Genomic DNA, 27,374 nt, shown 5'->3' on the forward strand with positions numbered 1-27,374 from the left:
TTCCACCCCCCCATCTGTGCATTCACCAATTGAATCCTGTACAGGCCCTATGCACTGATCGGTGACGGAACCCTCAACCCTGGTGTATTGGGATGACACTTTAACTAACTGGTCTACTCGGCCAGGGCTGCAGTCAGTGTTTTAACAAGCTCTCCAGGCTAGTCTGATGCCTACTGCTTGTGAACCTTTGCTAGAGAGAAGCAAGGCAGACTGTGATGAGGGTCAGAAATTAATCTCTCTATGGTCAGGGACTAGGTATGGTCTTTCTCTTAAGTTCCTAGCCTTCTGAACAGCATCTAGTGTAAAGTAGGCATCAAGAAATACATATGGATGAATACATATGGATGAATATAAGGGAAAGTGATGTTTGAGCTGGGTCTATTATCACTGTTCAACTACAGCATACCAGATAAGAGGAAGCTCCCCAGAAACTGTGAGGCTAGCAAGGAAGTGGTATACTTTGGGCAAGGTATAATAGGGGTCTGCACTACCACAAGGAGTCATGGGAATGGCAGGGGGATCATGTGAGTAGTGAAGGAGGTAAACATATCAGGACTTGGTGAACAGCTGAATGGGGGGAAGAAGCAAGGGAGAGAGAGAAACTTCATATCTGGGATGAAGATGCCATTTGCAGAGATAGAAGGCATAGGACAAGCACACTTGTGGGGTAAAAGAGAGTTTGGTTTTGGACTCTGAATGGAAAGTGCTGGTAGGCTATCCAGGTGGAGCTGTCCAGCAGACACTTACACATATGAGTCTGAGACTTATCTGGAAATAGAGATTTGGAAAGATAGTTGAGCCATAAGAATGGATGAAACCTTCGAGGGGAAAGCGGAGAGTTGAATTCGAAGAGAGCTGGGTTTGAAATCATGGTGAACCCTGTTGACAGGGCAAAAGCAAAAGGGGGCCCTAGAAGAAAACTGAAAAGGACTTAAGCAGCAGATCTCGGAAAAAGCTGAAGACAAGTAGAAGGCTCAAAAGGGGAGGAGAATCATAGTGCCAGAGAAGTAAGACTTGAAAATTATCTTTTGAATTTCGACACGTCTTAAGTGACATGGTGAGGACAGAAGCACGTTGACTGAGTTCAGGCATGAGCAGTAGATGAGAAAGTGGAGACAGGTGCTTCCCAGGTCCCACACATAGAGGTCTGTAGTCGCTCTTAAGCTGAGTGTGACATCTTCCAGAGTAGGCAGGGTCTCTTTCATATCTGTGGTCTCAGCGCCCAGCACGCGGCCTGGAAAAGAGGGTGGCGTCAGAGAGTTCAGTGAACAGGGACGGAGAAAGGCTTCTCGGAGACAGTCGCCTTGCAGCCAAAGCGTGAAGCATGAGAGAGATTGGGAGGAAAGGTGGGAGGCAGGGCCCCTGGGTAATAGGGTGCTCGGAGTGTTGAGGGGGCCTGACAATAAGGTGGGGTTCCGTAATGTGCTCGGGGCTCCGTGCGAAGCGGGGAGGCTATGTGTAAGCTCCAAGGGACCTATTTGGGGAAAAGACACAGGGCCTGAGGCTACTGCTGGTGGGTGCCCTCCCCGCCCCGCCCCACTTACGCCACTGCGCGGTTCCGCTGCGCCTCTACCAAAGCCCTCCCGCTGGGCTGCATGCTGACGGGTGACCGCCAGGGGCCGCTAACATCAGGTCCCCGGTGCCCCCGCCCCTCTCCATTGGCCTTTGTTGCCGTCGGAGCGCCCCGCTTGACTCGTTCCCGTCCGCCCCCTGGGCCTGGCGGTCGCGCCTGCGCACTGGCAGCTGGCCGGGTGCTCGCAGGGGGAGCTGCTGCAGGCTCCGCGGCGGCGGCAACGGAGGCTGCGGGGGTGGCGGCGCGAGCGGCCGGGCTTGGGGTGGGAGCCGAGCCCGGCCCGGGAACCGTAGCAGCTAGAGTGCGGGGTACCTAGGCCCCTCACGCTGGACTCCACAGTCTCCAGGCCGCCTGATCTCCGCACGGGTATATGGGATGGAAGCGGGACCCTCGGGAGCAGGTAAGGGCCCCCGGGAGGTGGGGGGAGATGGTGCGCGTTCCAGAGGACCAGAGAACTCCCGCGTGAAGAGCAGGATTTCTGAGTGAGGGGAGGTTTGTTCAGTGAGGAGAGAAGCTCTTATGGGATGGGGGGGCCCAGTTTAAAAGGGGCTATGTGCAGTTCCGTGGGGAAACCTTGTGAATGGAGCTCTGAGATGGGGGCCTTTTATCAAAGGAGGCTCTATACAATCCTGGAGGTGGGAAGTAATCTGGGATATGGGCCTCCACACACCTAAGAACTCCCGGAGGTCCCGGGAGGCCTAGGGAGAGTCCCGGCAGGTGGCAGGGGGCGGGCTCCAGGTGTCCTGGAGAGGAGGGGGTCCACGCAGATGGGCCCTTGCTGCTGCATGCCAGGGGCGGGGGGCTCCGCGGCTCTGGGCTGGGCTAATGTCTCTTGGGGGAAGGCGCCAGGGCTGGACTGGGAGCTCCGCCCAGCTGGGCCTGACGCTGGGGCGAGGGTCAGGGGGCGGTGGGTGGGGATCCAGCCCCAGGATTTCCCCCCTTGAGTCCAGGGAGCTGGAGCTGAGGCGCCCGAGCATGCGCGGAGGTGGCCGTTGGAAGGGGCTGCCCTATGTGGTGGGGGCGTGGCTGCTCGAATTCCCCCCACTCTCCATCCCGCGTGGTTTGGCTTGGAAAAAGGGGCGCGCTGGTGGGGTACAGTCTCTCTAAGATTATGCTGGCAGAGCGCAAATGGAAATGGTCGCCTTTCTCACCTTAGGGCTTCTTACACTGGCCCTGAAAATCCTCAATCACAATTTGCCAAGTGCCTTATTCTGCCTCTGGGATGAGGAAAGACTGGGACGGACGCAATGTTCTTGGGGAGGATCCTCCTTAAAGATAGGCCTTAGAAAAGGTGTTGGTTACTGATGGACCAAGGCCAGAACCAGGTTTACCTGGAAGAGGTTGTCTGCCTGGTTTGCATGCTTCTAGTCCAATACTGTGTAGAGATGGGATCTTTTAATCAAGGGATAATGACCTTTGCATTGAAATGGCTCCCAAGGTGACAGCTTAATCTCTTTCTATACCTTAATATTTTTATAGCTCCACTCTCCCACTGGGCATCTTATCTTTTTCCTCTCTCTGATCCCCAGAAACTGCCAGGGCCATGTAGACCTAAGGTTGCCAAGTTAGCCTTTTGTCACAAATAAGTTGTTTGGGGGAGGAAGGGGTTTATATCGTTTACCCTGCTGAGCCTCCTTGCTCATGGGCAATCAGGAATAAAGGAGATAATACCAGGGGAGGAACTGAGGCTTGGCTTCCGCAAGACTGGAGTCCCCAGGATGGGCGGTGGGGTGGTGACACCTCCTGTGTCCTAGGTACTTTGATGGGCAGAGCAGCCTGGACCTGGGAATCCTTTTTTTTTTTTTAATGTATCTTTTTAAAGGTGTTATTTACCTAGAGAGAGGGGAGAGATAAAGGGAGAGAAACATGGATCAGTTGCCTCTCATACGTGGCTGACCAGGGACTGAACCCAGGTTGCCCACAACCCAAGCATATTCTTGACTAGGGAATCTAAAAGGTGACCATTCGCTTTGTAGGACAATACCCAACCAACTGAGCCATACTGGTCAGGGCTGGACCTGGGAATCCTTTAGGTCGTATCTCACACCACCTCCTTCCATTTGGTCTGGGAGTGGGAGTAGGATTTCCACTTGGGACATGAATTTCATTTCTAGTGGAAGAATCTTTGTCTTTTTTACCAGACCTAATCTCAAGGAAGTAGCTCCTACCAACTCATTCAAGTTATCCATTCAATGATCTAGAAGTACTCCCCCCACCCCCTACTCCCCACCCCTAAGCAAAAACAAGCTTGTAAAGCCTTTATAGGTCTTAAGATAGAGAGCAGGGAGCAGCTGACTTCAGAGTACTACTTCTCTTAGGCCTGTCTTGCCATTCCAGGAACTCTCTCTGTTGTCTAGGCTGGAGCCTGTTTGCAACAACCTGTTGACTACAGGAGGAGCAGGGCACAGAGGTTCCAATAGATTGCCAGGACCTGACATCCATACCAGACTGCTAATTATTTCTTGGAGAATTGGCTGGAGCAATTAAAAAAAAAACAAAACTGAGCCTGACTGGTGTGGCTCAGTGGGTTGGACATCATGCTGCAAATTGAAAGGTTGCTGGTCCCACTCCCAGTCAGGGTACGTGCCCGGGTTGTGGGCCAGGTTCCCGGTTGGGGGTGTGCAAGAGGCAACTGATCAATGGTTCTCTCTCACATCAATATTTCTCTCCCGCTCCTTCTCCCTCCTTTCCCCTCTCTTCAAAAATAAATAAATAAATAAATTTGAAAAGTGTTTTAAAAAACTGACTTGTTTGTTGTAAGAAATAAGTTTCTAGGGAAGGGACTAGAGCCTGGTATCTGGAGTTAACTGTAGCCTAGTGGGACAGGCTTTGACTCACCAAACGGTGTAATTGAAATTCATTCTGGAAGCTGTGGATGAAGGTACCCCATAACTGTCTCCTTGCTAGGCCCAGACTCTTCTCTTGGAAGTTGGAGGACAGAATACACAAAACTGGGGTGTTGTTGCTAGCTTCACTGGGCCTATGTCCAAGTGTGCCTTCTGTGCTCAGGTGTGTTCCAAGCACATGTACTGGCCTGGCAGCCCCCTGGGGGTCCAGGTAGTGTCTGATTTACCTGTGGAACTAGCCCGTGTTTAGGCCCTGACACAAAGTGCATGTTTGTTAATTAAATTGAATCACATTTCAGGGTGACATAAATTGTTAGTAACATAATCGGATATTTAATATTTTGTATATGCTTATATGTAGACGGATTCTTCTTGGAGAATTGGCTTCTTAGCCTTGTGTTTGTCTTTTGTTCAAGCTGTCTGGTTCCTCGGGAGGTTATGTGTCTCTGAACTGCAGGGAAGGAATCCCTGAGGCAGGCCTTTCAGCTCTCTTACTTTTCCTTCTCAGGGCTGGTTGGGGATGGGGGAGGGGGAGTGTCCTTTTCACAGCCCCTCCTTCCTTGCTTTTGTCTGCACGGAAGGGCCCCGCCCCTTTCCCCCAAGGCCCAAGCTTTGTCCTCTCTGCTGGGGCCCTCATCTGCATCACAAAGTGGCCGTCTGTCCCTGTCTGGGTTTGAGGGGAAGTGTCTCCCTTTCTCAGACTAAAAGATGGGGGCAGGGTGAGGTAAGGGGGGGCTTGGCTACAGCTGTGAGGCTTGCAGGGGGATGGGGTGGGTCAGAACTTACTCCTTCCTCTTGCCTTTCCTAGTTTGGGGATGAGGGAGAGCTCTGGACCTTTCCTGTTTTCCTAAAGCCTCCTTGGAGTGAAGGGTGCCTGGTGCCTAAGACGGTCTGGCCTATAGTCCTCTTTGGGGGACGAGAAGGCTTTGAGGCTCCAGTGGCTGTCCCATCCCCTGTCAGTTCTACCCTGCCCCCAGCTCTAGGGACTCCATTCTCCTAGGCTCCAGCTGATTATTCAGTCTGGGGAGGCTAAGGAGGTTAATGGAATGTAAGAATTTGGGGAGGGAAAGGGTGTCTTTTACCAACTACATCTACCAGGGTGCTTGTTTGTTCTGTGCAGAGTTTGTAATTGTTTCTGAGCAGTTTGCAGGTGTTTTTGTGTTTATGTACTGTGTCTGTTCTTTGTGGTGTGTCTGTGGGTCTGTTTGTTCATTTAGTGTCTATCGAACATTTCCTGTGTGCCAGACATTCACCCAGGAGAGGCAGCAGTGACCAAAGCAGATAGTCCTCCCTTTGAAGAACTTACCATCTAGGGCAGTAAGGGGTATTTGCATAAAGGTTTTGCCTAGATCAAAATGAGTGTTTGAATGCATGTGACAGGTATGTGTCACGTTTTTTGTGTATGTCTGTGCCTTGTGTGCAATTTCTGTCTACCTCTTTTTGGTGTAGGTGGCCAGGTGCTCATAGCTAAGCTTTCATTTCCCCATGTGGCTGAGTCTTGAAGGCCTTTCCCCTCAGGCTGGTCCTGCCTTCCCCAGTCTGCTTCGTGGAGCTGGATTTGACAGGTGGTTAGGAGAGGGCAGCTTAGCTCTGGGGAGCATGCCTCTCTCTGTGAATGGTTCTGACCTCTTCCTGACCCCCCAGCTGAGGATGTGCCCCATCCCCGCCCACCCCCCCCCCCAGTCTGGCCCACTATGAAAACCGAGCTGGGGTGATGGGAGGTTCTGGGCTGGCTTATTCATCTTGCCTCCCACCTGAGCTGGTCCTCTACTGTCAAGGACAATAGTAGCTCTGGACAAAGGCTTCTCTTAGGTTGTTTCTCTCTTCCCTCCTCTTCCCCTCAGCTAGAAAATAAAACTAGGGGCAGCGATCAGGCTGGTGACCAGAGGGGAGAAAGTAGTGGGAGCTGGCCTTGCCCTAGCCCTGTCCCTAGGCCCCTATCTGTCTTGCAATTGATTCCCTTCTGCTGCTGTCTGAGCTGTGTGTGGAAGGAGCTGTGGGCCTCGGAGACAGTCCTGTGTCCTCCTCCCCAGAGCCAGTATCTCTCCAGCATTCTAAAGGCTGCCTCTTCTTCCCAAGTCCTCTACTCTAGGCTCCTCTTGCCTCAGGCTCCTATATTCAGCCTGTCTTCATTCCTTAGCTTTTTCTTCTTGTGAGTTTCCCCAGTTGCAGCCTTGCCTCTTGACCAGACTCCCAACTCTCACCTGTCTTGCCTCAGCCCCTGACTGCAGCCTTCTGTCTTTCCCTGGCTCCCAGTTCAAGCCTTTTTGTTGTTGTTGTTTGTTAAGACCGCCAGTCTGGTTTCTTCATCTGCTCCCCATTTCAGCCTCTCTCCTTTTCTTAGTTTCCGAGCTCTCTCCTTTTAGCCTTTTCCCCCTTTCTGTCTCCAGCCTCAGCCATTCAGTTGCCTTTAATCTTTTCTCAAACACTGGCCCATACCCCCAATCTGGCCCTCTTTGGATTTTCTTCCTGCCTACAGAGGAGCATTAAGGTGATGCTAATGAAGTGAGCATCTGGCTGGCAGAGAATAGGGCATTCTTGGTCTGTCAGATACCTGGTGGAGGCATGTGTGTTAATCTGGCAGAAGGAAGGGTGTTGTTACTGGGTGCCAGATTTAGCCCCTCTACTTAACATGTAATAGGAACTTATTACATATTCACTTGATGAATTTAGGATAGACAAGGGTAATTTTCCTAACTGGAGAGAGCTTTTAAAAAAATGAAATTGGGCTGTCTGAGCCAGCGGAAGCCCTCAGTTGGCTTACACGCGGGCAGGAGAGAAGCTCCCCTTGTAGTCACCTGCTCCTCTTCTTGGGAGCCTTGTGCCTTCTCTGATAAGTGTGTAAGGAGATTGCCAGACTTTACCCTCATCAGCCTCTTTGTCTTGTAGCTGCGGGCGCATACCTGCCCCCTCTGCAGCAGGTGTTCCAAGCACCTCGAAGGCCTGGCATTGGCACAGTGGGGAAACCAATCAAGCTTTTGGCCAATTACTTTGAGGTGGACATCCCTAAGATTGACGTCTACCACTACGAGGTGGATATCAAGCCGGATAAGTGTCCTCGCAGAGTCAACAGGTAAATGATGCACACCTAAGACACCAAATACAGGAGTCTTTACTTTTCTGAGTCTCAGAACCTTGAAAGAGGATCCAGAGAGGTAAAAAGGAAAAAATACACACACACACACACACACACACACACACACGCACAACACTCTTATACACTAGAGGGTGATATCACTAAATTTAAGATAGTTTTTCAGGAGGAGATTCTGAGTACGGAAAATGCTGAAAAATTTCATTGGATTTGACTATTAGGTATCTTTTGTTAGAGTGGTTTTATTAGACTCTTGGCCTTGTACTCTAACTACAGTGAGTTAAGGAATAAGTGGAAGGTAATGTGGTAAGGATAGTGGGACTAGATAGCTTTTCCCAGATAGCTTGGCAGTGCCACGTGGGGAGAGGAAATACATGGGCCAGGAGGATTATAGTGGTCAAGTATAGTGCCTAGCCTAGCACATTTTAATATTTGTTGAAATGATTAGAAAGTATTTAAGAATAAGACATGGGTATATTTATAAACTGAGGAGAAGGAGCTAGTGGAGAAGAGCTTAAAGGTACATGACACAGAGGGGCGGAATGAGTGGGATGTCCTCGCTGAGGCAAGAGGACTTTATAGGACACACATTTGGAAGGATTAGCCAATTTAAAATTTTTTAATTTAATTTTATTACTATTTGAAAATTATATGTGTACAATGTAAAGAAATTTTAAACAACCCTGGCTGATGTGACTTAGTGGATTGAGTGCCATCCTGTGAATCAAAGTGTTACCAGTTCCATTCCCAGTCAGGGCACACGCCTGGGTTGCAGGCCAGGTCCCCAGTAGGGGGCGCGTGAGAAGTAACCACACATTGATGTTTCTCGCCCTCTCTTTCTCCCTCCCTTCCCCCCCTATATAAATAAATAAAATTTTAAAAAAAGAAAGAATTTTAAATATTACAAAAAGAGTAGCAGTGAAAAATGTCTTCTGTTACCCTGGTGTCTAGTGCCCTAGTCCCTTTCCCTAGAGGCATCTGTTGTTACCATTTTTGAGTATAATGTTACCAGTCTTGAGTATGCTTCCAGATATTTTTCTTTGCATATGCAAGAATATATGTATGTAGAACATTTTTTAATTGTATAGAATATAGAATCCTGTGTACCTTATTCTGTACCTTGTTTTTTTCCTACTGAACAATATATTTTGGAAAATAATATATATCAGTGCATACATATCTGCCTTATTCTTTTTCATAACTCCATAGGTATTCCATTGAATGTGATGTTGTTATAACTTATTTAATAACTCTGTTGAGGAACATTTAGAGGGAGTCTAAACTTGTTACAAAAATGTAACTATTGAATACTATTAAATATAGATACATTTTTTAACTCAAGTATGAGTGTATCTGTAGGGTAAATTCCTGGGAGTGGATTGCTATTACAGTGCATTTAAAAATTTTGAGATAATTGCTAGTTTTTATTAGGTAAGTTGTACCAATTTATACTCCCATTAGCAAGTTATTAAGAACACTTCTTCTCTATATCTGCAGCAATCCAGTGTATTGTATTTTTTGATCTTTGACATTTTGATAAGTAGAAAATTTGTTTGAATTTAATTTTTTAATTCTCCTATCTTATACTATAGAATTTTAATTCAGTTGAAAAATATTTATCATCTCATAAATTGACACATGGTTTGGCTTTTTCCTTTTTAAGTGAGGTAACATTGGTTAATAATAATGTAAATTTCTGGTATACAACATTGTAATTTGATATCTGTATATTCTTTTGTGTGTTTACCACCAAAAGCCTAGTTTCCATCCATCACCATGTATTTAACCCCCTTTATCTGTTTGCCCTCCCCTGACCCCTCTTCTCTCTGGTAACCACCAATATGTTGTCTGTTATCTAGGAGTTTGTTTTTGTTTGTTTTATTTGTTTGTTTGTTACTTTTTGGTTTATATTCCATGTATGAAAGAAATCATAAAATTTTTGTCCTTTTTCTTCTGACTTCACTTAGCATAATACTATCAAGATCCCTCCCTGTTGTCACCAATGGCAGTATTTCCTCATTTTTATGGCTGAGTGGTGTTCCATTGATAATACCTCTCACATCTTCTCTATCCATTCATTGGTTGGTAGACACTAGTGGTTGTTTTGAAATCTTGACTCTTACAAATAATGTTGCAGTGAACATTAGGGTACATATATCTTTTTGAATTAATGTTTTCATATTCTTTGGATAAATACCCAGAAGAGGAATTGCTAAATCATATGGTAGTTCTTTGTTTTGTTTTTGTTTTTGTTTTTGTTTTTAGGATCCTACATACTGTTTTCTATAGTGGCTGCACCAATTGACAACTCCACCAACAGCATATAAAGGTTCCCTTTTCTCTACACCTTGCCAACACTTGTTATTTTCTCTTTGATAATAGCTATTGATTATTTTGATAATAGCTATTTTGATAATAGCTATTGCCAACACTTGTTATTTTCTCTTTTTGATAATAGCTCATGGTTTTGATTTGCAGTCCCCTAATAAGTAGTGATATCGAACATTTTTCATGTGCCTTTTGGCCACCTATCTGTGTTTGAAAAATACATGTTCAGATCCTCTGTCCACTTTTTTATTCATTTTTAAAAATTAATTATTTTTAAGATTTTATTTATTTTCAGAAAGAGGGAGAGGAACATCTGTGTATGAGAGAAACAATTGACTGCCTCTCACACGCCCCCAGTGGGGACCTGGCCCACAACCCAGGCATGTGTTCTGACTGGGAATTGAACCAGCAACCTTTTGGTTTGCAGGCTGGCACTCAATCCACTGAGCTACACCAGCCAGGGCTAATTTATTTTTTTATTGTATTTTTTTCCATTACCATTTATCCCCCTTATACTCCCCTCCCCCTGTTTGTTTTTTTTTTGTTATTGAGTTGTATGTGTTCTTTATATATTTTGGATATTTACCTCTTATTAGAAACATCATTTGCAAATGTTTACTTCCATTCAGTTGGTTGCCTTTTTGTTTTGTTGATGATTTCCTTTGCTGCAAAGAAGCTTTATAGTTTGATGTAGTCCCATTTGTTTGTTTTTGTTTTTGTTTGTCTTGCATTTGGAGTCAAATTCACAAAAATACCACTAAGATCAACGTTTAGAAGCTTTTATTGTTTCAGGTCTTACATTCAAGTCTTTAATCCATTTTGAGTGGATTTTGGTGTATATTTTAAATAGTTGTCTAGTTTCATTCTTTTGCCATATGGCTGTCCAATTTTCTCATTACTATTTATTGAGGAGATTTTCTCCATTGTGTATTCTTGGCTCCTTTGTTGTAAATTAGTTGTTCATATATGTGTGGGTTTCTGGGCACTCTGTTCTGTTCCGTTGGTCTGTGTGTCTGTTTTCCTGTATTTTAGTCTAATTAAAAATTATGTTCCTCTAATGAGTGGAATTGGACGTATTTTTCAGATATTTGAAAATCACATATGGGCGGAGGACGGTATAAAGGGATTAAATGGTAATGGAAAAAATACAGTAAAGATTAAATTTTAAAAAATCATATGGAAGGACATTTCAAGTGAGTGGAAAGAAAAAGAAGAGGCTTGCTATGGTTTACTCTGTTTAGAGTTGTAGAGTTGCTTTCTTTTTTTAAAAGATTTTACATATTTTTAGAGAGGGGAAGGGAGGGGGAAAGAGAGGAAGAGAAATATTAATGTATGGTTGCTTCTTGAGCGCCCCCTACTGGGGATCTGGCCTGCAGTCATGCATGTGCCATGACTCTTAATCGAACCTGCCACCCTTTGGTTCTCAGGCTGGCACTCAATCCACTGAGCCACACCAGCCAGGTAGGGTTGCTTTTTGATAGGAAATAGAAATGGATTCTGGATTTAAAAGGTGGTAGAGAAGTTTTGACATAGTCTGTGAGGGATGGAAGTGATCAGGAACATGAAAAAGATTGTTGGGTAGCACTGAAGCCTAACTGGGATTGAAACCATGTGTTTACAGTTGCTTCCAGTACACATTTTGAGTCTTCTTTTATCCAGTAGTTGTTAAAAGCTTTGGTTTAGAAAGCGAAGATGTCAGATAGTTGGATTGGCTGGGATTTTGAAGGGTAGATGGATACGCTGGTATCTAAGTGGCAGGGGACAGGAAGTGAAGTCTAGAAAGAGATGACAGTGGAGAGGAAACAGGCTGGTGGGAACTAAGGGCTTCAGAGAAATGAGAGCGATGAGGTTCTTCCATAGTTTATTCCTATTCTAATTTAGATCTCTTTCCCACTTACATTTCTTTGCTTAGCAGCTTGGGAATTGGAGGAGCCTCAGACCTGTTTCCGATTCTGGATAGGCCCTCAGAGGAAGCCCTTCTCCCCTCAGCCTCCCTCTCTGCTCTGAAGGCACTTGCTCTTTCAGGTCCTCTAAAGCATTAGTAATGTGAAGACCAGAAGCATCACCTGGGAACATGTTAGAAATGCAGAATTTCAGGTTTTGCTCTAGATCTGCTGAGTCAGAATCTGCATTTTAATAAGATCTCCAGGTGATTCAGACTTCATACGGACATTGAAGTTTGAGAAGCACAGAGATAGAGTAGATGAGATTAAAAGTAGCTGCCAGGAGAGAATGTAGTAGATAAGACATTGCCTGGACTTTGAGTTACTTCCAGAGGCTTGAAGTGGTAGTCTGTCAGCTTCTACAGGCTGTTCCTATCCCACACAGGGAAGTGGTGGAGTACATGGTCCAGCATTTCAAGCCTCAAATCTTCGGTGACCGCAAGCCCGTGTATGATGGAAAGAAGAACATTTACACTGTCACAGCACTGCCCATTGGCAATGAACGGGTAAGGTGGGAGTCAGGCCTGTTTCAGGGGGCCTGGGGAGGGACAGAGCTCCTATAAGCCTCTTTGGAGTCTGGCAGTCCAGAGATCCCTTTCATCTTTTGTGCTGAGAAAGTGTGTTTTAGGGTAGGTGCTGGTGTTTATTTGGCCTATTGTATGTCTATCCCTGTTGTAGACAGATTGAGAGTAGACTCAGAAGAGACCTAGACCTTAAGGACTTTCTGCTGGGTGTGGGTAAGAGAGACAGAAGCACTGAGCCAACGTGGCTGGAGACTAAGGGACTGCATTTACACTGAAGTCTTCCTTGTGAGCCCCTTAAGGGGCAGAGTCTTAGCAAATCCATGGGGAGGGGGACAGTTGAGACAGGACAGAGAATGTTGGCCTGTGGGAAAGTACTGGCAATCTTTCACCCCTTTCTCTCTACTGAAGGTTGACTTTGAGGTGACAATCCCTGGGGAAGGGAAAGATCGAATATTCAAGGTCTCCATCAAGTGGCTGGCCATTGTGAGCTGGCGCATGCTGCATGAGGCCCTGGTCAGTGGCCAGATCCCTGTTCCGCTGGAGTCTGTGCAAGCCCTGGATGTGGCCATGCGGCACCTGGCCTCCATGAGGTACTGGGTATAGTTAATATCTGGGCTACTGCTGGTGTCAGAACTGCTATGGGGGGAGGAGGGGAATGATTGCATATTAAGGTTCTACAGTGCCCCTTTAAAACAGAATATTCTTTGAAGCCCTGCCATATGCCGGGCAAGCATGTATACGCATTTAGATGGTTTGAACCATTGGCCCTGTCCCTTTTAGATACCTTTGGGCTGTGCCCCATCTGTCCCTTCAGGGCAGAGAAAGGGTAGAGACTTTCACAAGGTCAGTTACACAACTAGTAAATGATCAGAGCTGGAATTAAAGCCCTGGTGTCCTGCCTTCCAGGCCAGGGCTCCTCCGTGCCCAGGATGCCTCACAGGGTGGGGGCCTGTGCCCGAGGGACCAGTTCTCTGCCTGTCCCTGCCAGGTACACCCCTGTGGGCCGCTCCTTCTTCTCACCGCCTGAGGGCTACTACCACCCGCTGGGGGGTGGGCGCGAGGTCTGGTTCGGCTTTCACCAGTCTGTGCGCCCTGCCATGTGGAAGATGATGCTCAACATTGATGGTGAGTGGGGAGAGCTATGGAGCCAGGGGCACCCTGAGTCCAGTGACCACACTCCCAGCCTTATCCCTCCCAGCTCTGCAACCACACTCCTGGTCTAATTCCTACAACCCTGGGACCCCTCCCCCATCCCAATACCCTATAAGGAAGAGGGTGTAAAATAAAGAGCAGTATCTCCATTTATTCTGGAAGAGAGAACCTCAGCTGAGCTAGACCCACTCTGTCCCCACAGTCTCAGCCACTGCCTTCTACAAGGCGCAGCCAGTGATCGAGTTCATGTGTGAGGTGCTGGACATCAGGAACATAGATGAGCAGCCCAAGCCGCTCACAGACTCTCAGCGTGTGCGCTTTACCAAGGAGATCAAGGGTAAGGACCCAACCAGGCAGGGCAGGGAAACAGCCTTACTTTCTCTTTAGCCCTAAAAGGAAATTCCCTTGGGACATGTTCAGGAGAGAGGCCAAGCCTGGGAACATGAGCAACCTATTTCAGCCCTGACAAGCAGTGTGTGTGTTCTAGGCCTGAAGGTGGAAGTGACCCACTGTGGACAGATGAAGAGGAAATACCGCGTGTGTAATGTTACCCGCCGCCCTGCCAGCCATCAGACGTAAGTTGACAGGGCTGCCAAGCCATTCTATTGGTGGAAGAGTGTTGGTGCTTCAACACACTCCCTTCAGTCCCTCCTGCCCCACTGGCCCTGAGAATGAGCCTTGGACTGGCCCTGTTTTTGAATAAGCTGAGGGAATTTGGCATCCCTCTCCCAGCCTTATGGTCCATTAATACCTAACCTACCATTTTTACCTTCTTGGTCTCCGCCTTTCCTCTGTGGGCCTTTGCCAGAGATCAGGCATCTTCCCTTGACTCCTTTATGAGTTCTGTAAATGTTAGAATCTCTTTCAACTTATTTTGCCTCCTGAGAAGGAAAGCTTCTGGGTTAGACCTTGGGGAAGCTCTCACTGATTTCATCTACCTTCTTGACCTCAGACTATAAGGGGTTATGAGTGCCTACTGTGTGTCAGGCTTTATGTTCCACACTAGAAATACAGGCGAGTCAGGTGTGGTCCTGACGGTTGTGGAGCTTGCTTCTCTTTTGGAGCCCTGTGTTGCCTGCTTTCCCAAGAGTGTCAGAACTCTAAAGAGGCTGGGTCAGGGATAAAGCCAAGTCTGGGGCTTCCCGTGGTTGTAGGTCCAGAGGGTTGGGATTCAATCCTGGGCTATGATACCTCCTTCCTTTCCCCAAAACAGGTTTCCCTTGCAGTTGGAGAGTGGACAGACTGTGGAGTGCACAGTGGCACAGTATTTCAAGCAGAAATATAACCTTCAGCTCAAGTATCCCCACCTGCCCTGCCTGCAAGTTGGCCAGGAACAAAAGCATACCTACCTGCCCTTAGAGGTAAGGCTGCCAAGTAATGGTTGGGCTGGGGAACAAGCATTGTATCTGCACACTGATCATCCGAGGTCTGTTCTTCCATTTGTAATCTCTCCTCTTCATTTTGAAATTCGGAAAATTAACATTCTGAGAGGTATATAAGATCATTCTCTGAAATGTAGGCCTCATTCTTACCTGCTAAATTTTCTTCTTGTTCCAGTCCTGCTCTCATGTTTTTTCAGGGCTGCCAGGCAGAGGTGAAGGCTGTATTTACTGTTTAATAAGTAATTAGTTTGTTCAGGACAGAGATTTCAGATACCCACATTTGTGTCCTCTTAATTTCTCTTTCTCTGTCCTCTGAAGCTGGGGATCTTAAGTAGCTTGTAGATACAAATATACCTTGTTTTACAGAAAATGGAGGTGAACGTTTACCTTTAATATGAATCCTGTTTTCCTGCTGGTCAATATGAAAGAGTTTTAGCCCCAAGATTTTTTATATGTTTATGCTTCAACAGGCGTTTGAAGTCCTGCAATTAAGGAAAGAATAGTCATACTTCTTAAGTTACAGCATGCAAACGCAGAACCATTTGGTCAGTCATACACTAGCCGAAATGTCCAATGAGAAACTGCTGCCCACTTTATCGTCTAGTCTGTTGCTGTTCGAAGTGTGGTCAGTGCAGATTCTCAGGTCCCACCAGACCTACTGAATCAGAATGTCTGTTAGCAGAATCCAAAGAGGATTCGTAGGAACATGAAATTCAGAGAAGCACTAGCCTGGACTACTGTCTTTGTTCCAGCAGCAGGAGTCAAATAGGACCAAAGATCAAATGTTCTGTGAGCTTTTGGGATTTCAGAACTAGAGGAAATTGGGCTGAAGGGAGAAGAAATCCCCAAACCCAAGAACTTGGATTCAGTTAATAGATGCTGATGCACAGAAAGTGGGATGAAGGTAATATTTTCTCTGAGGTGTAAACAGAAATCTTTAGGGGTGATCTCAACTAAGTAGATAGGCTTTGGGTAATATCTACTATCAGTTGAGACTTCTCAGCAAAGTAACATTACTTCCGTTTAAACGATAGCTCTCTAGGTGAATAATTTATATATGACTTATATTTTGATTTTTACTATTGTTTATTTGACAAATATTTATTGAGCTCCTACTATGTGTCATATACTCTTTTAGGTGCCGGGAATGTAGAGATTAACAAGACAAGGTCCCTGCTGTCATGGAGCTTACATTCTAGAAGGGGGAAATAGACAATAAATTGATAAATAAGATAGTTTCAGATGGTGGTAAGTGCTATAAGAATAATAAAACAGGTTAAGGGGATAGAAGTAAGGGTGGAGAGGGTTGGAGAGCCACCTTAGTTATTGTGGTCAAGGAAGGCCTCTTTTAGGACGCATTTGAGCTGAACCCCAAATTACAAGATAGAATCAACCTTGTAACAACCTGAGGCACGAGGTAAATAGCAAGTACAGAAGCTCTAAAGCAGATCAAAGCTTGAACCTTTTTGAGGATTAGACAGAGGCCTTAGTGGCTGGCTGGCATGTAGTGCATGAGAGGAAATGTAGTAGATGATTTTGGGGGAGAGGTTAAGGGTCAAATGATGCAGGCTATTATAGCCTGGTAGGATTTTTTTTTAAATAGCTTTATCAAGATATAATGCATGTACCATAAAATTCACTCTCTTTAAATGCTCAGACCAGTGGTTTTTTTAGTATTTTCACAGTTATGCAACTATCACCACTAACTGATAGTAAAATGTTTTCATCACCCCCAGAAGAAAGTCCATACCCATTATAAGTCACTTACTATTCCTTCACCTCACCCCTTCCTCCAGCCCCTAGTAATCACTACTCTGTTTCCATCTCTGAGGATTCGTTTATTCTGGGCATTTCATATAAATCAAATTATATACTATGTGGCCTTTTTGACCGGCCTGTTTGACTTAGCATAATGTCCTCAAGGTTCATTTATGTTGTAGCATATGTCAGAATCTCCTTTCTTTTTAAGGCTAAATAAGTCATCATATGTATATACCACATTTTGTTTATCCTTTCATTGACAGATGGCTCGAGTTGCTTCCTCCTTTTAGCTATTGTGAATAATGCTGTTACGAATCCTGTGTACAAATAATTGTTTCAGTCCCTGCTTTCATTTCTTTTGAGTATATCCTGAGAAGTAAAATTACTGGATCACATGGTAATTTTGTGTTTCATTTTTTGAGGAGTCACCATAATGTTTTCCATAGTGGCTGGACCGTTTTATATCCCATCAGCAAGGGTTCCAATTTCTCCACATCCCTGCTTTAGTCTTTTGCTTAGTGTGGCTCAGATTCTGTAGCCGAAAACATCTCTAGAGAGTGCTACAACTTTAAGGTGCCCTGAAGAGAGTGACCTCACAAGTTTTAATTCTGAATTTCTGTTAAGTGAATTTACTGACTTGTGTATTTCTTGGGATACAGAGTTGAATGGCAGGTGACCTTGTCCTGGTTTTCCTGACCACTGTTCCTCATGAACTCTGCTGCAGATTAGAGTGAGAACTGTACTGTCATAGTGTTGGTCCTGTGGAAGCAAGTTATATATTTCATTTCTTCTAAATCCTTACAACAACTTCATGAGACAGTGTTTTTTCCCTGTGACTTAAAATGAAGAAGCAGTTAAGTGACCTAGACCTGCCCAAGGTAGCATACCTAGATGTGACAAAGCTGGGCTTTGAATGCAAGTCTTCTACACCTTCTGGCTTTCTCTGCCCTGTGAAAAGGCTTTCTGTCCATGGCATCCTGAATATAGTATATTGGGGAATAAAAGTCTTGTATATCAGAAGTCTCTTCTGATCTCTGCTGTATTCTTTTGGGCCCAAAATAGAGGGACTGAATGGCAGGCTATTTCTCACACCAGCAGAAGACACTCAGGTCAACTGAGACAGTGATTTCTGTGGTGATCAGCTATAGACTGGGGCTCAAGAGTTAATAGCCATCCTTACTCTTTTGGTGGGTTTCAGGATGGAGCAGCAGACTGCCTGCCACCATTGGAGAGCTGCTCACTGCTTTAGGAATCCAGTTTATGTATATTGAATCTTTTGGTATTTAGAAGGGCTCTTTGCTGGGACCTTTGGTAAATAATAAGTTAGACTGCAATTTATTATTTTCTGGGTTCCAGAATTGTACTCAGTCCTTTAAGTGCTCTATTTTATTTAGTCTCTAAACAACCCTATTTGATTGTTACTGTTCTCCCCATTTAACATATGAGACCTGAGCGCAGACCTGGTGCTGGACCCCTAGCTCTCAATCACAAAGTGTCTGTATTGTCTTTGGTATTGCATACGGGTATTTTCTAGCTAACCTGTATGCCCAAGGGATTTTGCAGTCTCCTTCCCAGGGCTGACAGGCAAGGTCTCTTCCCTTACTCTGGGGCTGAGTATAGGGTGGACTGAACTCCAGCCAGAGCTACTTATCGTCCTTGTTTCCTCAGGTCTGTAACATTGTGGCTGGGCAGCGCTGCATTAAGAAGCTGACTGACAACCAGACTTCGACCATGATAAAGGCTACAGCTAGATCAGCCCCAGACAGACAGGAGGAGATCAGCCGCCTGGTCAGTGGGGCTTGGGAGAAACGTGCACTCGGTTGCTCAGTCACTGGGGCCCCTGGGAGCATAGATGCTTTTCTGCTTGGATGGGACTCTCAGGAGGACACAAGTGTAGATTTGTTGCTTGGGACTCCATAGGACTACTCTTGCTTCTTGACCCTTTAGCTACTTTGCTTCCTATTTTTTCCCCTTTTATATTACTTCCCTATGTTATCCACTCTTACTACATTATTTTCTAGTCTCCCTCCTTTTTTAGGGCTATTTCTCGCCACTCTCAGCTACCCAGGGCATTCTACTTGGGACCCAGAGGGTGAGCAGTATTGCCAAGCTGCCGCTCTCCTGAGATCCCCTTGTATTGTCTTGCAGATGAAGAATGCCAGCTATAACCTAGACCCCTACATCCAGGAATTTGGGATCAAAGTGAAGGATGACATGACGGAGGTGACGGGACGAGTGCTGCCGGCTCCCATCTTGCAGTATGGCGGCCGGGTGAGCAGGGTCAGGGCCAGACAACCTCTCTGGGGCATTTTGGGGGGAGGTGGGGATTATAACCAGGGGCTTTTTCTCCTTACCCATGAGGCTCACCTGGGCGCCCCCTTTGCCTACCCCAGAACCGGGCCATTGCCACACCCAATCAGGGTGTCTGGGACATGCGGGGGAAACAGTTCTACAATGGGATTGAGATCAAAGTCTGGGCCATCGCCTGCTTCGCACCCCAAAAACAGTGTCGAGAAGAAGTACTCAAGTAAGGAGGGCTGGGTGTGTGGAGGGAAGGGTGGGAAAAGGACCTTAGGTTGCTAGGTTGCCTACTTTCCCCCACTCCCGGGAAGCCAACATTAGATCTGTAGTGTGCTCTTGCTGACTTTTGGCTCTGCCCCCTTGTGCTATCTGACTCAAACTTCTGCTGTTTCTTTCCACCAGTCTGTGGTCAGGAGTCTTGATAAGGAGCCCTCTCTTTTCAGAGATGATGATTTCAGGGCATGAATCTGCTGAGGGAGTCCTGAATTCTTTTATTGTTATGATTATTAACATGGTAATAAATAATAGTAACAACTAGCATTTATGCCAATATTATACCTAATTTTATTTTTTTTATTCCATCTTCACAGTGAGTAGGTGGTGGTATTTCCATTTTCAGGAGACTGAGGCTCAAAGAGGTTAAGTAACTTGTACAAAGTTTGCATATGAAGAAAGTGTCAGAGTTGGGATGAAATCGGATCTGAGGCTTCAAAGCTTACATTCCTAACTAGAAACACAACAGAGCAACTTATTCAGCTGGTCCTCTGAGCCGTCCTCTCCTTGCATAAAATTTGTTCAGCCAGGTCCAAATAACCTGAATCAGGTGAACACGAGTTGTAAAGGCCTCTGAGCCACCTCCACCTGTCGCTGAGGGGCTAGCATAGATAGCAATGAAGAAAGTGATCCAGCCAAATGGTTTAAAGAAAAAGGGTAGGGGAGTAATGGTCTGGAGTGAGTGAATGAGTTAGGTGGAAGAAGTCACTGACTCTTTCCCTGTAGTCTTTTTTTTTTATTTAATTTTTTTTTATTTTTAGGGAGGGACAAAGAGAGGGAAAGAAACATCAATGTGTGGTTGCCTCTCGTGCACCCACCACTGGGGACCCAGCCTGCAACCCAGGCATGTGCCCTGACCCTTTGGTTTGCAGGCTGGCACTCAATCCACTGAGCCACACCTGCCAGGGCCAGTCTTTTTATTTTTTCCATTTTTTATTTTTTAAAGACAGCTCCATTGAAATATATGTTAAATACCAAAAAAAAAAATCACTCTTTTACAATGTACAGTTTGGTAGTTCCTGCAGTCGGTTGAAGTGGTAGTTTCTTACTTCTCTGGGTCTGGGTTGGGATCGGTTTACTATGAGGCTGAGGAAGAGATGGTGGAGCTGACCACTTGGGACAGTTATAAGGATAATAGAGATGTGTGCCCTGGTGGCTTCAGCTGGCCTTGATGAATATGGGGACTCTGGTTTCCCTGCCCCCCCTTCTCCCCTCTCCTCACAGGTAACCAACTACTACTGTATTTTGCTGTAGTTTGTTTTAAATGGGTTCCTCTTGTGCCCTTTCCTGGGTTCTTGGTATTTTAACCCTATTTAAGCCAGGCTTCTTCTAGCCTTGGCCCAGCATTGGAGGGCTGGTCCTTAGCAGTACTGGAAATGCTCCCAGCTCTCTGCATTTATGCCTTCGTGTCCCTTTGTTGGTGGTGCTGTTCTCTGTGTGCCTCTCTCTCATTCTCATGTCTTTCCCTCATCTTGTGGATGAGGCAGTGGTAGGGCCAGCCCTCAGATTTTTTATTTTTTATTTTTATTTTTTGGTTAAAGAGGCCCCTATATTTCATATATATGTATGTGTATAGATATATATAATTTTTAGCATAGGATTTCAGGACCTTCCCCATTTTAAACTTAGCTCAAGACTTTGTGGACCCCAGCACTGGACACAATGTCCCACATGATCTGGTAATAGAAAATTGGGACTACCAGTTTCCTTGAAGTAGAGACACACTATTGGAATCTAGTAACACATTGGTTTTCTTAGTGGCTACACTGCAGTTGTATATAATGGAAGAGAAATGGAAAAAAAATACTGTTAACAGTTTCTCAGAGATATAACTCTTATTTACATGAAATAATGGTTAGGTTGTATTTCCTTATTCTCAGATGTATTTTGAAAAATTAGGATAATATGGCAAACACCCATGTATCCATTATCCTGAGTTACATCATTTACTTATTTTTTTTAGGTAGATACAATATTATAAATTTGACATTTCCTTTATATCCCCCATCCTGGTCCCATTTCTCCCTTCTGATGCAGCTAGTCTTATGAATTACTATAACCTTCCCCTCCAATTTATACCTATATGTATCTAAATGATGCTAAATTTTACATAGCAGTTTCTTTCTTATGGTTTTTAATAAATATGTGAAAAGTATGTTCTCACTACATTGGGTTTACAATCATATTGATATTTATATACTATATAATAGCATCCTCTAAACAATTTGCTTTTTTCTCTATTTGTACATTATAGCTTTTTTTTTTTTTTTTTGAGAGAGGGGAAGGAAGGGAGAAAAGGGGGGAGAAACATCAGTGTGCAAGACAAATATTAATTGGTTGCCTCTCTCATGTCCCCAAATGGGGACCTGGCCTACAACCCAGGCATGTGCCCTGACTGGGAATTGAATTGACAACCTCTTGGTTTGCAGGCTGGCACTCAGTCCACTGAGCCACACTAGGGGTCTTTTCTTTCTTTTTTTAAATCCTCACCTAAGGTTATGTTTACTGATTTGCGAGAGAGAGAGAAAGAGAGAGAGAGAGAGAGAGAGTGTGTGTGCTTTTGGTTGTCAGTTGGTTGCCTCCCATATATGCCCTGACTTGAGATCAAACCCACAACCCAGGTATGTGCCCTCACCAGGGGTTGCACCCGCCACCTTTTGGTATATGGGATGACGCTCCAACCATCTGAGCCACCTGGCCAGGGTATTATTGCTTTTACTCTAAATGCAGGATTTTCACAAATTTCCTACTGTTCATTTCAGTCTGTCATTATATTTATGTAGCTTAGTTTTTTTAATCTATTACATGTGTATCCTCTCTTCCAACTTTGTCTTCCTTTCCCAGGGTATGGCCCTAAAGCCAAAGGAAAGAGGCTTGTTGAATTACTCTTTCTTATTCTTAGCCTCAAAGAAATAGTAGGGAAGGAGGGAGCTCATTTTTACCAAACATCTCCTATGTTCCAATCACTTAATTTGAGCAAAGAGGGCATCTGCCTATTGCTGTGCTCTTGTAACAACACGGGAATAGCTGCTTTGAGTGGGAGGTGGTGAGGACCCTGAGAATTCCCTCAGGTCCCCCTCAGCTCTCTGCATGTGCCTTTGAACATTTGGCGAGCTCTATCTTGTCCTCCTCAACTATGAATATTTTTGGCACTAGTTGCGACCATGTCTCATTCATCTCAGTACCTGTCACAGTGCTGGGAACCTAAGATGGAGGCATTCAATCCGAGGTATTTAAGTGGGACCTAACTGCCTCCTGTTATCACCATGCTTGTGCTGCAGGAACTTCACAGACCAGCTGCGGAAGATTTCCAAGGATGCAGGGATGCCCATCCAGGGCCAGCCTTGCTTCTGCAAATATGCGCAGGGGGCAGACAGCGTGGAGCCCATGTTCCGGCATCTCAAGAACACCTACTCAGGGCTGCAGCTCATTATCGTCATCCTGCCAGGGAAGACGCCAGTGTATGGTACAGTTCCCTTGGGACAGTGACAAGACTCTTCTCAGGGTAGTTCCCTGGAGGCTCCAAGGCAGAACTCATTGTGGGTTCTTGGCTCTAGCCAGAGTTGAGCTGTTCCTTAATGTCAGTGCCCCTGTCAGAGGAGAAATGTCGGCCTGTATGAGCCATTGAGTATGTTTATATGCTCACACTCCCTTCCAGTAACATTCACTAGTGTCCTCTGTGTGCTGGCCTTTGTGGCAGGCTAAGCCGGGCCAGGTACAAGGATGGGTTAGTCCACATTCTTGTTCTTAGAAGAGCGTTGTCCATTAGGTCCCAGTGCAGCACACCCAAGGAAAACGTGTGGTGGTTCTGTTATTGCCTGGGAGTGATTTGGACTTTCCAGAAAGTTTTTTCTCTTTTTCTCCTCTCCCTTTTAAGAATAGGAATGACTGTTCATTTTTGGCTCAGTACTTTCACTCCATTTTCTTTTTCTACCTCTTCTGGAAAAGGTGTCCCTCTTCTTATATTGCTCAACCTGTGTGTGCTTTTGTTCCCATCCCATCCTGCCACCTTTGGGAGTTCTACCCTTTAACCCTGAAGCATCTTCAGATTTCCCATCTTAGAGCACATTATGTAACCTGCCCTCTCCTTTACCTTTTGTCTTTCTATTTTCTTGTTTGTCTTAATCAAGACTTTTTGAATGAGTACATCCACTTTCTCATCGGCCACTTATCCTTCGCCTTTTTCATTATTTTACTTTCGTCTCTGAAACTTCTGCACAGAGTCACCAGTATCCTTTCTCAGTTCTTTTCTTGATATTTTCTCCTGTCTCTCCTTATTGTTCTCATTAGCAGGAATGCCAGGTATTCTCCAGATTTCTGTACTCTCCTTCTCTTTTTGTTTACATTCTAGTGAAATCCTCATGCATTCAGTTGCTTCAGTCATCACCTATTATTATCATACGTTGTCATGTATATAATGTTAATATCTGGATCCAACCCTTGATCTCTCTGCAGCTCCCATCTATCTCTTTGACCTCTCTCCCTTACTTTATCAAGAGTTTACTGATGACCTACTGTGTGTGAAACACTGCTAGAGCCTGAATACACTGGTGACAAAAACAGATGCAGTTTCTGCCCTTTCGAAGTGTTTTGGTGGACCATCTCTTTAGTTGCCTGTTGTTCCTGTCTACCAGTAAGCCTTTTTCTTGACTTTTCTGTGTCTGGCATCACAGTTGCTTCTGGGTGACTTCATCCAAACTTTGGGAGCAGCCTGTCTTCTCTTTGCCTCAGCTCCAGTGTTCTTTTTTACAGTTTTAAGATAGATTTCCTACTTTTCACCCACACTTCTCAACTTAGTTCTAACACTTCTTCTTAAGTCTTTCTTGATTTTGTTATTGGGTGAGACATTTGTAGACCAAAAACCCTTAGTCCCCATTCACAAAATAAAAGGTTTTCAGAGCCCTGGTCTTAGTTTAACCTTTTTGGCTTTATCTTGTACTTTCCCATTGCCACACATACAGGAAAGACCACATGTTGTGGAATTAGAACTGGATTTTACTCCTGGTAATGCCAGTGTACTGATTTAGGTGAAGTGCCTAACCTTTCTGAGCCTCATGAATTTACTATAAAAAGTAGCATCTAACACGATGCCTGGCACAGAGTAGATACTCTAAATGCTCATTCCCTGTTTGTGCTTTCCAGCCTCCGGTTTTGCTCACGTCATTTGCCTTTGCCTAAAATATCTTAGTACTTTACTTCTTATCCTCCACCTTGCCCTTAAAATTCTCTTCATCCTGCGAGTCACAGTTTAAATGTACTTATTCCTTGAAGCCTTCTTTTGTCATTCTACCTGGAGGATGAGCTGGTCTCTCTGGATTCTTCTAGAAATATTTCAGGTTGCTGATGCATTACTATTATGCTTGATATTATTTTGAGCATGGAGTAGATCTGAATCTGCACTGAAACCTACCCTCTGAATGTGTATTCCTGAAGTAGAGCCTTCCACCGACATAATGCTCACTATTTATGGGTGAAATTTGGTTGAGCTCTGATCCATGTCCCTCTTGGGCCTTAAATTGATGGTCCTTGGATGGAAAATAAAGGCACTTTTTAGAAGAACTGCCTTGAGTAAGTATCCATGTTTCTGGTTCTCGCCACTAAAGGGAGAATCTAATGTTTTGGCTTGCCTGGGGTGTATATAGCGCAGGATGCTTCGGGAAGGCAATGCTTACCCAGAGAATTTTTCCTTCCCTGGGGTCAGTAATGTTATACCTCTCTACAGTCCTAATACCTTTATTAGGACCTTGGACTTCTTCCACTTACGTGGTGTTCCTTGATTTAGACAATGGGACCACCTGCCTAGGAATTAAACCAGCAGAGAAGAGGAGTAGTCACATTGTTCTGAAGACCCTTGTCTTTTCTCCTAGGAGGCTAAGTGAATAGAATTCTCTTTGTGGTTGTCTGAGTCCAGTTACGTTGTGGTTGCCCTGAGAGGGTAGGGCCGTGTGACATTGCCCAGTTTTGATCTGCCATACCTCATCCTTTCCTCAGTGTTTTTAACTTTCTCTTCACTAAATTAATACTGTTGTCACTTTTTTAATGTAAACTTTTCAAATTTACTTTTTTAAATCCTCACCCAAGTATGTGTTTTTTATTTTTAAAAAAGATTATTACTTATTTATTTTTAAAGTGAGGAAGGGAAGGAGAGAAATACAATATTGGTTGCCTTTCATATGCTCCTAACTAGGGATCTGGTCCACAACCCAGGCATATTCCCTGACTGGGAATCGAACTGGTGATCTTTCTGTTCCCAGGCCGGTGCTCAAGCCACCGAGCCTCACCAGCCAGGGTTGTTTTTATTGATTTTAGATAGAGAGGGAGGGAGGAGAGAGAGAAACATCAATCAGTTGCCTCTTGTGTGTGCCCTGACTGGGGATCAAACCTGCAACCTTTCAGTGTACTGGACAATGCTCCTTAAGCTACCAGCCAGGGCTTTAATGTAAACTTTCTATTGACATCTAATATACATATGGAAATATTATGTATTCAGTTCAGTGAGTTTTCACAAAATCCACAGCAGTATAAACAGCACGCAGTTCTGTCTGGCAGCAGAACATCACCACAACCCCAAACTCCCAGTCACTATAACTCCCCATCAATGGTAGTCACTGCTTTTCTGGCTTCCAACACCGTAGATCAGTTTTGCCTGCCTTTGAGCTTTATATGAATGGAATCACATGTTATGTACTTTATTTGTATCTAGTTTCTTTCATTCAACCTTATGTTTGTGAGATTCATCCATGTTTGTGTACTTGTAGTTTGTTAGAATTTTCCAACGTGTGAATATATCGCAATTTACATGTATTTATCCATTCTACTGCTAATGGACGTATTTGGGGTGTTTCCCGTTTCTACTTTATAAATAATGCCTCAGTGAATGGGAGTCGAACCGCTGACCTCTCGCGTTGCACGAGGATGCCCAGCCAACTTAGCCACACTGGTCAGGGCTATCTCTTTCACTTTAGCTGTTTAGGTAATCTTGTGGGTGTTTGGTGGATAATGCATTGTGGTTTTAATTTTATTTCTCTGATGATTGGTATGGTTGATTATCTTTTTATATGTCTATAGGCTATTTCACTAGTATGTTTCATAAAGTGCCTGCTTGAATCTTTTCCCTTTTTTTATTGACTAAACTACCTTTTCCTCATTGATAAATATTTTTTGAAAAATTTTTAATTGTCATTAATTTTATTTATTTTTTATTTATTTTTAGAGAAAGGGGAAGGAAGGGAGAAAGAGGGAGAGAAACATCAGTGTGTGGTTACCTCTCATGCACCCCCCACCAGGGGACCTGGCCCACAGCCCAGGCATGTGCCCTGACTGGGAATTGAACTGGTGACCCCCTGCTTTGCAGTCTGGCACTCAGTCCACTGAGCCACACCAGCCATGGCTGATAAATATTCTTTATAATTTCTTTATTAAATATGTATTTGTATTACACATACTCTCTGTTATGTGACTTGCCTTTTTACTTTTTAAAGGTGTCTTTTGTTGAACGGAAATGTAAAATTTTAATGTAGTCCAGTCTATCAATATTTTTCTTTTATGGCTATACTGTCTGTGTCCTATTTAAGAACTTCCAAGGTAATGAAGGTACTAGTCTATTTTCTTTTAAAAATTTTTAAGCCTTTCATATTTAGAATTAATCTGTCTCTGCCAGAAACTCTGTTGTTTTCTCAGTCTCCTGTCATTGATTCCTTCACTGGTGCAAAGCCTGGACTCTCAGCTCCCTGCCCACACCTAGAATCAACAGATGTACCCAGGATATAAGCAGCTGCAGAAGATAGCTCACCTCCGTGAGATTCCCTTTCTGGAGTTTTAGCCCCTCCAGTTCTTATTGGTACCTCTCTGCTGCCTTCAAAAAGATGATTTCTGTACTTTATCTGACTTTTCTGAATGTTTTCTGTAGAAGTTCTGGTTTACCACTAACTACTCCATCTCTCTTGGAAGTGGAAAGGATCCCTTTAGCTTTTTAAACATGCTAAAGTCTTGCCCATTGAAAATATACCTAACCCTTTGTTGATCCTACATCTCCTTCTTAATATTTCACCAACATAGTTGTTGCCTCCATGTTGATTTTTTGCCTTGATAACTCTAAATCCAAAAGGCATTTCTGGTCCTCGTTTTACCTGATTTCTTAGCAGTATTTTTGTTGAACACTTCCTTCTGCTTGAAACACTCTCTTCCCTTGGCATTC

General features: G+C 44.6%; 1 protein-coding gene across 3 annotated transcripts in view; it reads left to right on the forward strand.

Moving 5' to 3' along the window:
- The first annotated feature begins 1,700 nt into the window (after nt 1–1,700).
- AGO1 (argonaute RISC component 1) overlaps nt 1,701–27,374 on the forward strand; it is a 37,741-nt gene continuing 12,067 nt past the window's right edge. The window contains exons 1-12 of one of the 3 annotated variants that reach the window (XM_045858465.1): nt 1,701–1,973; nt 7,309–7,492; nt 12,170–12,290; nt 12,717–12,898; nt 13,297–13,433; nt 13,663–13,797; nt 13,948–14,035; nt 14,674–14,821; nt 18,272–18,391; nt 18,752–18,883; nt 18,997–19,130; nt 22,459–22,643. In XM_045858465.1, the coding sequence (XP_045714421.1) occupies nt 1,949–1,973; nt 7,309–7,492; nt 12,170–12,290; nt 12,717–12,898; nt 13,297–13,433; nt 13,663–13,797; nt 13,948–14,035; nt 14,674–14,821; nt 18,272–18,391; nt 18,752–18,883; nt 18,997–19,130; nt 22,459–22,643 (1,591 nt within the window). In that variant the 5' untranslated portion in view covers nt 1,701–1,948. Of the gene's footprint in view, nt 1,974–7,308; nt 7,493–12,169; nt 12,291–12,716; nt 12,899–13,214; nt 13,434–13,662; nt 13,798–13,947; nt 14,036–14,673; nt 14,822–18,271; nt 18,392–18,751; nt 18,884–18,996; nt 19,131–22,458; nt 22,644–27,374 lie in introns of those variants that run through there. The other 2 variants (XM_045858466.1, XM_045858467.1) reach the window with 2 other exon arrangements.

Source organism: Phyllostomus hastatus, unplaced genomic scaffold (assembly GCF_019186645.2).
Source record: "Phyllostomus hastatus isolate PE091 unplaced genomic scaffold, TTU_PhHast_1.1 phas_scaffold_182, whole genome shotgun sequence".
NCBI classification, from domain to species: Eukaryota; Metazoa; Chordata; class Mammalia; order Chiroptera; family Phyllostomidae; genus Phyllostomus; species Phyllostomus hastatus.